Source organism: Lepisosteus platostomus, chromosome 1 (assembly GCF_059453375.1).
Source record: "Lepisosteus platostomus isolate fLepPlt1 chromosome 1, fLepPlt1.hap1, whole genome shotgun sequence".
Classification (NCBI taxonomy): domain Eukaryota; kingdom Metazoa; phylum Chordata; class Actinopteri; order Semionotiformes; family Lepisosteidae; genus Lepisosteus; species Lepisosteus platostomus.
The window spans coordinates 49219524-49232477 of NC_142611.1; the positions used below are offsets into that span (position 1 = coordinate 49219524).

Sequence of the window (12954 nt, forward strand, 5' to 3'; positions counted from 1 at the left end):
TAGACATGTAAAGTAGTCTGTTCTTTTAAAAGAAGCACCTGGAATTCTACTATCCCCTGGAACATTTTAGGAAGAATTGTATTTAGAAGGTATTTATATTCAAATATTGTCCGTACAAGAATTAATTACCGCCACTGTAACGCACCGCTTCATTACAAATACTGTACTGTTGAAAGCGATTTGGAGTTCCTTTGTGAAGTTTTTTCAATTCACATGTGCCTGTTTTATAGAAGACAGAACATAATCTAAAACTCTTCTCCATAGTTTTCATGATTACTCTTTTTAAAGGAGGTTGTAACTCTTCCTTCTTCATAAAGATGTTGCATTAGCGTTGTATGTGAAGTTACTCTTTTATCATTGTGCTTATACTCTAGATGGCAAATTCTAAAATTATAATTGAGAATTATTTGTTTATTATTTGTAGATCAGTTTCAGTGTCCTGGGCTACATGGTGCACACCAGTAAGGTTTTGTTTTAGCGTGACTAGAAAAGGGGGTCGCTTATGACCTTCACACAGTCTTCTAGAGGGTTTTAGATTTGTTTATGTTTGTGTTTCTGTTCTTTCTTTTTCCTTTCAGGAGTTCTTCTTCCATTGTATGGCTGGTCGTGAAGGTCTGGTAGACACAGCTGTAAAAACCAGTCGGTCTGGTTACCTTCAGAGGTGAGGAGACTGCATCTTACTTAAAGCGTGTTAAACAAATTTAAACTGAGTACTCTGGCTTGACGGGTAATTTCCCAGACTGAACCACAGAACCACAGCGGCCCATGGGGCCAGAACTTATCCTGGTTTCCATGATGTCAAGTGGACGAGTGAACATGACACCTTCCCCCCTGGGACACAAGCCCATCGGAGGGATGACCCCCCAGTCTTTGCTTATAAATAAATCACTGCTTAGAAATGAAGTATGATACTTATTTAATTTTATAATAAAAAATTATAAAAATTATGAGCTTATTGTCCAAGGTTTCTGCAAACAGCAGAAATTGTGACTGCTGCATTTCTAGAAGGGTCCAGATTTTGCTTTATTTCTTCAACAAAACCTTTGTCTTTCACATAATTGCAGACTTTGTGCTGGTCACCCCATTGTGTTTCTGCAGTTGTTTTTTCCCATGGTCACCAGCCTGTTTACCACTGTTGTATTCTTTTGCTTAGATTTATTGTTCTCTTGTTCATAAACTAAAGTGACTGCCCTTTTGTCTAAGTGTCACTTAAGTATTTTGAAAGTCACTTTGTTAAAATAATAGTATCTTCACATTATTCAAAATATGCTGTCAGAGACAGAGTTTGATCAGTTTAAGAAAAATAAAAACCCCCATAACAGTTTCTGTCTGGAGCTTTAGAGTTTTTTTCCATTATTTGTTAAATCCACAAACCTTATCTTATGATACCTGAGCTGACCTTGAATTAGTCTTTATTTTGTTATTTTTTGGCTTTTTAAGCCAAATGTGTTTTTTTTTTCAGTCAGTAAAAATGAGCTTGCAGTGTTCGATGTGTTTTTTACATCCGCTTTCCCATGTGTCATTGCAGGTGCATCATCAAGCACCTGGAGGGACTGGTGGTGCAGTATGACCTGACTGTGCGGGACAGCGATGGGAGTGTAGTTCAGTTTCTGTACGGAGAGGACGGCCTGGACATCCCCAAAACACAGTTCTTACAGCCTCGGCAGTTCCCCTTCATCAGGGACAACTATGAGGTACGACGTGTCTTTGGAACGTATTCACATCTTTGGCTGCTTTGTATAGCAGTTCTTATTTTTTATTAAATAATTAAGCAGAAGCTCGATTACTGAAAAACCAAGGTCATTTTGTGAATGAATTGTGCTTATTGTTTATTGATCAAGAGCCTAGGAATACATGTCCATTACTGCAAAGAAATAGTATTTGGCATCAATGACATGAATAAAATCTCATATCATAATCTCAACATACAGTGCCTTGCGAAAGTATTCGGCCCCCTTGAACTTTTCAACCTTTTGCCACATTTCAGGCTTCAAACATAAAGATATAATTTTTTTATTTTATGTGAAGAATCACCAACAAGTGGGACACAATTGTGAAGTGGAACGAAATCTATTGGATTTTTGAAACTTTTTTAACTAATAAAAAAATGAAAAGTGGGGCGTGCAAAATTATTCGGCCCCCTTGCGTTAATACTTTGTAGAGCCACCTTTTGCTGCGATTACAGCTGCAAGTCGCTTGGGGTATGTCTCTATCAGTGTTGCACATCGAGAGACTGAAATTCTTGCCCATTCTTCCTTGCAAAACAGCTCGAGCTCAGTGAGGTTGGATGGAGAGCGCTTGTGAACAGCAGTTTTCAGCTCTTTCCACAGATTCTCGATTGGATTCAGGTCTGGACTTTGACTTGGCCATTCAAACACCTGGATACGTTTATTTGTGAACCATTCCTTTGTAGATTTTGCTGTATGTTTGGGATCATTGTCTTGTTGGAAGATAAATCTCCGTCCCAGTTTCAGGTCTTTTGCAGACTCCAACAGGTTTTCATCCAGAATGGTCCTGTATTTGGCTGCATCCATCTTCCCCTCAATTTTAACCATCTTCCCTGTCCCTGCTGAAGAAAAGCAGGCCCAAACCATGATGCTGCCCCCACCATGTTTGACAGTGGGGATGGTGTGTTGAGGGTGATGAGCTGTGTTGCTTTTACGCCAAACATATCGTTTTGCATTGTGGCCAAAAAGTTCGATTTTGGTTTCATCTGACCAGAGCACCTTCTTCCACATGTTTGGGGTGTCTCCCAGGTGGCTTGTGGCAAACTTTAGACGAGACTTTTTATGGATATCTTTGAGAAATGGCTTTCTTCTTGCCACTCTTCCATAAAGGCCAGATTTGTGCAGTGTAAGACTGATTGTTGTCCTATGGACAGACTCTCCCACCTCAGCTGTAGTTCTCTGCAGTTCATCCAGAGTGATCATGGGCCTCTTGGCTGCATCTCTGATCAGTCTTCTCCTTGTCTGAGCTGAAAGTTTAGAGGGACGGCCAGGTCTTGGTAGATTTGCAGTGGTCTGATACTCCTTCCATTTCAAGATGATCGCTTGCACAGTGCTCCTTGGGATGTTTGAAGCTTGGGAAATCTTTTTGTATCCAAATCCGGCTTTAAACTTCTCCACAACAGTATTACGGACCTGCCTGGTGTGTTCCTTGGTCTTCATGATGCTCTCTGCGCTTTCAACAGAACCTTGAGACTATCACAGAGCAGGTGCATTTATACAGAGACTTGATTACACACAGGTGGATTCTATTTATCACCATCAGTCATTTAGGACAACATTGGATCATTCACAGATCCTCGCTGAACTTCTGGAGTGAGTTTGCTGCACTGAAAGTACAGGGGCCGAATAATTTTGCACGCCCCACTTTTCATTTTTTTATTAGTTAAAAAAGTTTCAAAAATCCAATAGATTTCGTTCCACTTCACAATTGTGTCCCACTTGTTGGTGATTCTTCACATAAAATAAAAAATTTATATCTTTATGTTTGAAGCCTGAAATGTGGCAAAAGGTTGAAAAGTTCAAGGGGGCCGAATACTTTCGCAAGGCACTGTATTTAAAGTACATTTTTCCTCACTGAAATACTCCTAAGAAGTTTAGAGGCAATAGAAATTAGGCAGAGAAAGTCATGAGTTTATACTAAGGTTTGGTCGCTGAAGGTACTAAATAGTACTCTATAGTACAAGCTTGTAGACCAGCTGTGTAAACGGTATTGAGAATTTTGAATGTCGATGGCTTTGCTTTTTAGAATCTCCATATCGTTTCATTCAGGTGTGAGCTGTTGGTGGTGTTAGCAGACAGAGCTTGAGAACTCTTTGTCAAGGTTGCTGTTCCAGTGGATCATGTGTTTTTGTTTTTGAAGGTTGTCAAAAAGTCCAAGTGCTTAGATGAGGCTTTATCCAAGATGGACTCCGAGGCTTCATCCAAGCATTTCAGAGCCATCCAGAAGTGGAAAACCAAGCACGAGAACAGCTCTCCCCGCCAGGGAGCCTTTCTGCTCTTCTCTCAGAAGAAGCTGGCCAAGCTGCAGGCCCACTGCGAGCAGGGGTCACTGGTTAACAGCAGGACTCTCGCCACACAGCAGGTACGGCCACCAGCACTGGGGCACATTGCCCTGCAGGTGACGCGACCATCTAAATTCTTTCTCCTGTGCAAAACAAAAACAGCTTTCCTCTATATTAACCCTTTATGGCCTGTCGAGACTGGAAAGTGCCCTCAGTAAAAGACTGTGAACTCAAAATCTGGCCTTCAAAGAGGAGGAAAGGAAGGAGAATGCTCATTTTCAGTGAGCATTGATATTAGACTACAAAATGGAGGTGACTAGAGTTCATCTCCTAAAGAGATAGATGTGAACAGTGGCCTACAATATAGGAGCACTTGTTTCTTTTTTCACACAAAAGCACAAATTCAGGGCATAAAGAATTTAAAAGGGAATTAAGAAATACAAGTTCCAAAACATGTAACATAATGTTGCAGGAAAAGTTTAATTTTATAACCACATTGTGGGTGCGGATTTTTCTTTTTTCTTGGTTGTTGAAAAATTGTAAAAGACAAGAAGCGAAGTACCATTTCCAGGTTCATTTAGCAGTACACTAACTGCACGACAGAAGGTTTGATTTAGCAGTAATCTTTAGCAATGATTTCTGCTCAAGCTGACACGAAGTCCTGTTTTCTTCACATAACACTGTTTATGGAGGCCTCTCTGGACTGCAGTAAAGCTCTAATAAGCATATCATCATAAGTACACTTTTTTTCATTGCATTAAAGTGAAATTCCTTTGTCAGCATGCTTGTGCTAACTCCAGTAAACAGTACAGAATCCAAATACTAATGAATCAAGCTGCCACTCCAGAAAGAAAGTTCATTTGTGTCCTTCTCCCTGTTACCCTACAGCTGATGGAGAGGTGGTATTCCCTGGACAAGGAGGGCCACAGGAAGTATGCCAGGAAGACGGAACGCTGTCCAGATCCTTGCCTGGCCGTGCACCGGCCGGACATTTCCTTCGGCTCTGTGTCTGAAACCTTCGAGAGCATCGTGGACTCCTACCTGTCTGACTACCAGGCCCAGCAGAGCAGTGCTGACTGCGAGAAGTCTCTGTCTGTGGAGAGGTGAGCACTCCCCCCAACACACTAACCACCGCAGTTTACCACACTCGCCACATTGCTTTCTTCTGGTCATACTCATTGTTAAAGTTTGTAATGTGGGCATTGCACTCAAAACCAAAAGCTTTTAAGGACAAAATTTATAGTGATACTTCTGCAATTCAAGAGGGCACTAATGTAGAAATGAGGAACCCAAGAAGAGCAAATTTTCGGTTGAAAGTTGGTTTTTGCAGTTGTCTCTCTTCCCACGCTATCAGCAGCAGACTGGATTGCTTTCCTGGCTCTTATTTAAGTCACCATGTCCTTCTGTTGTCTTTGATGTCCCCTGAACAGAGGGCACGTTGTACCTGTTCTCAGGCACTGGACCTGCAGTGTTTTGATCTCGTCCACTATTTTCATGCTAGAGTCCCACTTTATGTTGGTAGTAGCAAGTAGGTTTTCATTATACAGAGCCTGATTGTTGTTTGCCAGCATACATAACTGAAAAGCAGAAGGAAGGTACTGATTTAGAAGGTGTCTATTACCCCCTTCTGTCATCAGCCTGAAGTCCTTGCTGCACTTGAAGTGGCAGCGGGCGCTTTGTGACCCTGGGGAGGCTGTGGGGCTCCTGGCGGCCCAGAGTATCGGCGAGCCGTCCACTCAGATGACACTCAACACCTTTCACTTTGCTGGCAGAGGAGAGATGAACGTCACCCTTGGGATCCCCAGGTACTGACTCAGCCTGCTCTCTTGGAGTATCGTTCTCCAGACTTCGGGTTAGGGCTGTTTTGATATGCTGAGGTACAAACCAAATCATTCTTTTTTAATCGGACAGAAGCACTATTTATCATCTTATCTGGCTTATGCTTTTCTGAAGGTCACTAAGAAAGGCTACGTTTACTAATTTTTTTTAATATACACTTTGTCTTAAGATTAAAAACAGGTTATGTTCCAAAGCCCCACTCAACCTGAGTAAGTCTTAAGTCAAATCAATTTCATGCCATGCCATAAATGTATTTTGTCCAATTTCATTAAAAATATTATTCTCTTTTTTCTAGGACTTGATGCATCTTTGTCACTTTTCTTTTTCTGAGCCATTAATAAGAACTATTAACATTCTAAATAACCACAAAACCAGAGAGAGAAAGTTGGGATTTAAACATAAATTGGCACTGAATGAGAGCGTCACTATACCCAGGAGCACTGAGCCATGGTTCTAGTGAACGAGCAGCATGAAATTTGTTGTTTCTTTATCGTGTCCTCGTATGATGTCTTTTGGGAATCAGCTTTTATGCTTTTTCTGTGCTCAGGTGTTCTTATCTCAATTGTTTGCACCTTGAGGACTGAGTTGTACAATTAATGTTTGCTGCAATGTTCTAGATAAAGAACTCTGCTTAAGTACTAGGATTTGAACCTACCACATTCCAGTCCAGAGGAGTAATCACCATTAATCATTACTGCCATTATGGAAAAGAAGGGTGTTTCTAAATTATTTGCTATAATTGTCCATTATAGCGTTTTAGGGCTTAAGTAGCTTTTGACTGCATTAAAAACCATTAGAGCTGCAGTCTTTGAGGACTGAACATAAGCATATTACTTTGTAATCCATACAAATAATAGAAAAGAAATGGGCTGCAATGGAAAAGAGGGCTTTCTTTATAAATTCAGTATCGAGTTTCTTTTGGAGTTCTTGTGTTTCTATAAATCTTACAAATTACAAAAATAATTAGTTAAACATGTAAGAAGATAAAGCTTTGTTAGAAATAATTTATTGATAAACATACCAATTGCAGTCACCTGGAGCTTGAAGTAGATGCCACTGGCTGCTGTGTGAGACAGATAATAATGTTGAAAGTGGAGAAAAGCTGCAGAGGAAAGCATGAAGCTGATGTTTTTCATGTTCTTAACTGTTTTTTCTTAAGAGACTTCATTTAATTTTCCAAGTTTGTTAAATAGGAAGTTCCACTCATTTCTGAGCAGACTTTTGAGCTCTGGCTCTCTCTGTGTTCAAGGTTGCGTGAAATCCTCATGGTTGCCAGTTCTTCCATCAAAACCCCAATGATGAGCATCCCTGTGCTCAACACAAAGAAGGCCTTGAAGAAAGTGAAGAAGCTCAGAAAGAAGCTGACTCGTGTGTGTCTGTCAGAGGTGTGTATCAGCATGTGTCTCCTGTTGGGCATCCCAGTGGCATTACCTGCTTAGTGCCAAACAAACGATGGGCAGGCTGATTTAGCAAAGTTTAAAAATGTCTCAGTCTTAACATGAGACAACATAACTGAGCTAAACAAATGAATGATAAATATAACATATGTTTCATTTTGGGGAAATTTGTAAATATGTTCAACCCAGTGATTTCAATCTACTATGAGTACTGGGACACATTCACTTTTCTCCATATTATAAATATCACCCTCTCTAAACTCTCTAAACTCTGTGTTGTAACTTTTGATGTTTTGTTATAGTCAGTGTAAGTTCTTGCCTGTCCTCGGGGAGTTCTGACTTTGATTTTTTGTATCTTATATCTTATATATATTCATGCTCAGTTGGATTTAAAAGGGGAGATAGACTTTCCGATTTTTTTTGCTAATGAACTTTGTGGTTGTGTTAGCTTGTGTCTTTGACGATTGTCATACTGCACAGTGAAGTTCCATCCAATAAGTATGGACACATTCTACATAAGCTGACAAAATGTATCATCAGAATTCATTCAGAACTCTGAAGGTCGTGTTTTGGAACTGTTGTTTCTTTCTTCACACTTTGACCTTTCCGTTTCTTTAGTAAAGGTTTATCTTGGGCTTATCTCTTCATAAAATTCTGTTCACCTTTGTACTTCAGAGTAAGTTCTGAACTATGGTGGAACTCTTGTCATGACCTGGGAGCATATGGCCATTTCTGGGCCTGGCTCACTTATCTTTATCAATGCTGGCTGCAACAGAATGAATTTTGAAGCTTACAGAAATATATTGTCAACTTATGCAGAAAACCTAGCTTTTTTCTTAATGTCTTTTTAAAGTTTAATTTTGTTACAAAAGGCTTTCGTATTTCTTTAACAAGTTTTGTTAAAGAATTACGGAAATATTCTTGTTATCCCTGTAAAGAGATAGCACACAACGCTAACTCAAAGACTGCAGCTCCTCACTCAGGTTGGGATTTACTTCCATTGTTTTTCTACTGTTGGTTGTCCTCACTCAGATCAAGAATGAATCAAGTATACTGAGCGCAGCAGACACTTGCTCAGTTGTTCCTGTTTCACCCAGTGCTAGAAATAAGTCTTCAGATAATGCCATTAGCATATTATGACAGCAAAGACAGGAAGCTGTGACAATAACTTCTGGCAGTGTGCCTGACTGTAGTCTGCCTTATGGTAAAGAGATGAAAAGAGAGTTAATTTGAACGGACATGTCTAAACATGTTAGTGTTAATGAGTTTAGTTTAAAGATGCTTTTGGTCATTTTTAATTTGAGAAATGCACTCATGAACTGAGCTTAGTTTTTATTCAAGGTAAGTATATTTTGAATAAATTAACTTGTGTGAATCTTTGTTTTCGAATTTTTAAATTTCCGGCACTATTGGCCAATAATAAGTAATAGTTGTTGCGGTGAATTCTGGAGCAGGGGAAGAAGCACAATGCTTTCTTCTGCAGATTAGTTTGATGATGCCTATTTTGCCTCATCCTTTATTTAAACACAATTTAATTATGTTTTACTACAAGCATAGTTTAGCCCTCAGGATGTGTTTAATACCTTTTAGCTAGAGCTCTGAGATCATTTGAAGTAAAACGTTGCCCAAATTGTAAGTGGCTTGCTAGTGATTGTACAAAAATAGTTTTTGCAAGATCTGTTTAATAAATGTATAGGGTTAAGGTTCGAGAAGCTGCAAAAACATGTATCTGATTAATTTGTAATGCCCTGTTAAATATTAGTTTGTAATGCGTACATATGATATGTATAATATCTACACTCACACAATTATAGTCACCCCTAGTCTCTACGATTTACTATTTGGGCTCTACTATTTCTATTGAAAATATATATTTAATAAGTAATTAAACATAGTGTAATATTTAATAACATTAATTAAAGAATAGTGTGGGACATACATATATAAAATCACTAAATGGACATATCGGTGTGGTGCATAGCCATAGGTCTTGTAAAAATGGAGCACTCAGGTGTATTTTAAGTTGATGTCTCCTCTTTGTTGTGAAGGTCCTGCAAAGAGTGGATGTGAAGGAGTCTCTAAGTGTGCAGGGGAAGCTGAAGAAAAGCCGTGTCTATCAGGTCACCTTCCACTTCCTGCCTCCTGAGCGCTACCAGCATGACAAGCCTCTGTCCCCGAATCAGATCCTGCACTTCATGGAGACCAGGTACACATAGCTGCTGCCACCACACCGCACAGTGCGAGTCTTCACTGGAGAAGACAAACCCTGGCTTCAGCAGTCTGCAACTTGCACTGCACACCATGTGCAGAGCTACATTAGCTATTTCTCAGTGCGTGTTTATTTTTTACACATGCCTTATGTCTGTAAAGGTCACTGCTGTTACGAAAATATGAGCCTGAAGCCATGTGTATCATTAGGTTCTTTGACGAGTGTTTGGAAAATGGAACAAGTACTGTAATTTAAGAAAAAACAAAAGCAACGCAAATAATGCACAGAGCGTGTCATTTACATTTTATTTTAATGATTTTAGCTATAAATGCTTAGTTATACATTGGGAAGAGGCCAGTCAGTTCACCTATCTTGTTTGGATTCTTGTAATTAAGGATAATGTAACTACCCTTAAATACTACACTTAGAATTGGGATATACTGTATATACATTATAATTAGACAAAAAAGAATAGCTTTGCTAGATACACTTTGCACTTTTTAAAAACATCTTGCACCAGAGACATTAACGATAAGTATAGGACTAAAACCTTATTATACAGTATATGTTGTGAATCCACGTTTATCTTTAGTCTGTTATCTTACAGCACTGGTTCTTTACCAAACATGCCCTTTTTGGGGGTTTGAGACATGCCAGAATTTTTAGAAGGTGATTCATCGAAAACACAAAATACTTCAATAATTTTTAAAAAGGGGTGTGAGAACATATTTTGAGGGGAACAAAGAGGCACAGATTGAAGTAAAGTTCCTGCCACTAGTCAACAATTTTGCCTTTCTGAAAAAACCCAAAACAGGATCAGCCATCTTCAAAATTGTAAAGTTTTTCATCTAATATGACATGCATGGAACCTTGCTTAGATTTGTAACAATTTTTTAAATTAGAAAAGTAGATTCCCATATGGAACGGGTGAAGGTTTATTCCGTGGTGAAAGAAACAGAGAAGAGACACAACATTTTGGCTGTGGAGCCTTTTTCACAAAATGTATACAATGAAAAAAAATATTGTAAAGATCCATCCATCCATTTCTAAGTGCTTCTTCTAATTCAGAGTTGCGGAGGAGCAGGGGCACCAGGCTTAAGGCAGGATGCTCCCTGAACGGGTTGCTAGTCCATTATAGGACAGACACAGACTATTACACGCACACACTCACACAGAAGCCAGTTAATCTACAGTCTGTGGACTGTGGGAGAAAACAGCGCACACAGAGGAAACCCTCTCAAACACAGGAAGAATACACATAATGTACGCCACGCAGATAACACCCCAGGTCTGGAAGTAAAGCCAGGGTCCCAGCACTGCGAGGCAGGAATGATAACCACTGTGCCGCCATGCCACCCTATTCTAAAAATGAGATTTAAAATCTAAAAAATAAAAGCTGCCTGTTAAATTTGCATTCCACATGTATTCAAAATACAAAATTTCAGTTGTTCAGTTGTTCCCATTCACTCGTGACACTTAACGAAGTAAACAAGAAAAGTGAAAGCATGCTTGATTCCCCTTTAAGTATGTAATGTTTGAACAGTGTTTTAGGAGGAGAAGTACCTTTCATTCTTTAGCGTGAACTCCTTCAAACCAGATTTCAGCCACAATCTGCATCAAAGAACCTGTTGTCAGCAGATTTCAAATTATTTCCAAGAGCAGTGCCTCTAGAAATAGTGACTATCTTTCTTTTGAGAATTTTGTATTCTGTTGTAATAAGAGTGATGATTGTCTTTTTTGTCTGGATAGATTCAGTGATTTTTTAGTCTCGAAAGTGATTTCTTTTTAAAGAATTTGATCACACAGTGGTAGCGGACAAAGAGTACTTAATGCCAGTTTAGACAGTGTAGTGGCAAAAACTAACTGGAATGAGTTGATGTGAGATTGGTCTCTATGGAAACGATAGAAAAATCTAAGAAGATAAAGGCCAAGTGGTTTAAATACATCAAATACCTTTTAAGACAATTATTTCTCCTCATATAAACGAAAATGACAAAAAAACACACACAATCCCATTACAGGAAAGCAGTATGATGAATTGCTAGAGCATAAAGAAGGATATTGGAACAGCCAAGAGGCAGAGCAAAGAAAAGCAATAAAAACTCAAATAAGCTATTAGCAACACCAAAAGAACAGCAAAGGATGAAGTGTCTCAGAGATAATGATGGGAAATGTTTAGGTAATCCAAGAGAAACGGCTCATGTATAAATGAGTACTTCACTGAGATGTTTGACAAAAAATAAAACAGTGTACCCCAAGATTGAAGAAGGATACAGTTTTATTTTAAATAAAATTAGAATATTAGAGGTAGAAGCTGTTACTGATACTAAGCAGTGCTTGAGATAAACCAGTCTCCAGGGTCTGTTGGTATTCTGTCAGTTGTACTTAAGGAAACAAGAGATGTTCTTCATAGGCCATTAACAGAACTCCACCTCTTGAGACAGGAGTAATGCTTATTGACTGGAAAATTGCTATGGTAGTGCTGATCTTAGGGTACTGAACAAGTAATTACGGTCTTCTATTGTATGTAAGGTTGTAGAAGCATTAATTATAGATAAAGTATAGGATCATCTGTGCGGCTGTTGGATTTTAGGGGTTGGTTAACATGGATTTAGAAAAGGGTTTATCTTGCTTAACTAACTTGTTACAAGTTCTTTAAACTTGCAAAATGTGGATGCACACAGGGTATATAATATGATGTTGTATGTTTAGATTTTTAGAAGGTTTTTAGAGTTAAAGGTTACATTTTATCAAAGATTACAGTCCAACCTCACTTTGTGTGATTCCTTTTTATTTATTTTTTGATGCCATAAAGATATAAAACATTTTTTTAAATAACAGACATTTGTTTAATTAAAAAATAAAATGCATATGTAAAATTAGTTTGTAAAAAAAGTTTACAAAATTTAAATGCAACACATTCACAGTGATTTTCGATTTGAAAAAAACATTCAATTATGTAATTATCTAAGAATGTGATTTCTTATAAAATGGTCCATTTAAATTGTCATTTGTCACAAGTATGAAAGCGAAGACCATTTTTAAAGAACTTGCTTAAAATGCTGTTTTTTTTTCATGTTCTAGGTGGACTGTATCAAACCTGTGGGCTTAATCCACAGATGTATATTGCAATAGTATTGTGGGGAAAGAGCAGAGATTAGAATTGAATGCTTCGTGTTTGTTCAGAATTCCATTCTCCAGCTATCATGCCATATCATGCCCTGTTTTAGAATTTGAGATGTTCCCATCAACAAAGGATTTAGTAAAAGAGAAATGTTTTTACAAACATGATCTCATTTTTGGGAACAGATACTTTGCAGCTGTTTCTTCTAACTTTCTTAGAAAAACACCCAGTTATAATCCTGTGAACAATTGTCTCATTATTCCAATATCATTTACCCTTTGTAACTTGTTTTAGAAATTGATTTTTTTTCCACTATGTGCAATCACTTGCTGCCTTTCCCTTGTCCTGAAAGAACCCAAGGGCAATGGGGAAACTC

General features: G+C 38.5%; 1 protein-coding gene across 1 annotated transcript in view; it reads left to right on the plus strand.

The window, feature by feature from the left end:
• Positions 1-12954, plus strand: part of polr1a (RNA polymerase I subunit A) — a 46809-nt gene that overhangs the window by 22627 nt on the left and 11228 nt on the right. Inside the window, exons 21-27 of the mRNA XM_088630857.1 lie at positions 579-661; positions 1529-1694; positions 3868-4089; positions 4898-5112; positions 5647-5814; positions 7098-7233; positions 9294-9451. Of these exons, the coding sequence (XP_088486983.1) occupies positions 579-661; positions 1529-1694; positions 3868-4089; positions 4898-5112; positions 5647-5814; positions 7098-7233; positions 9294-9451 (1148 nt within the window). The remainder of the gene's footprint in view (positions 1-578; positions 662-1528; positions 1695-3867; positions 4090-4897; positions 5113-5646; positions 5815-7097; positions 7234-9293; positions 9452-12954) is intronic.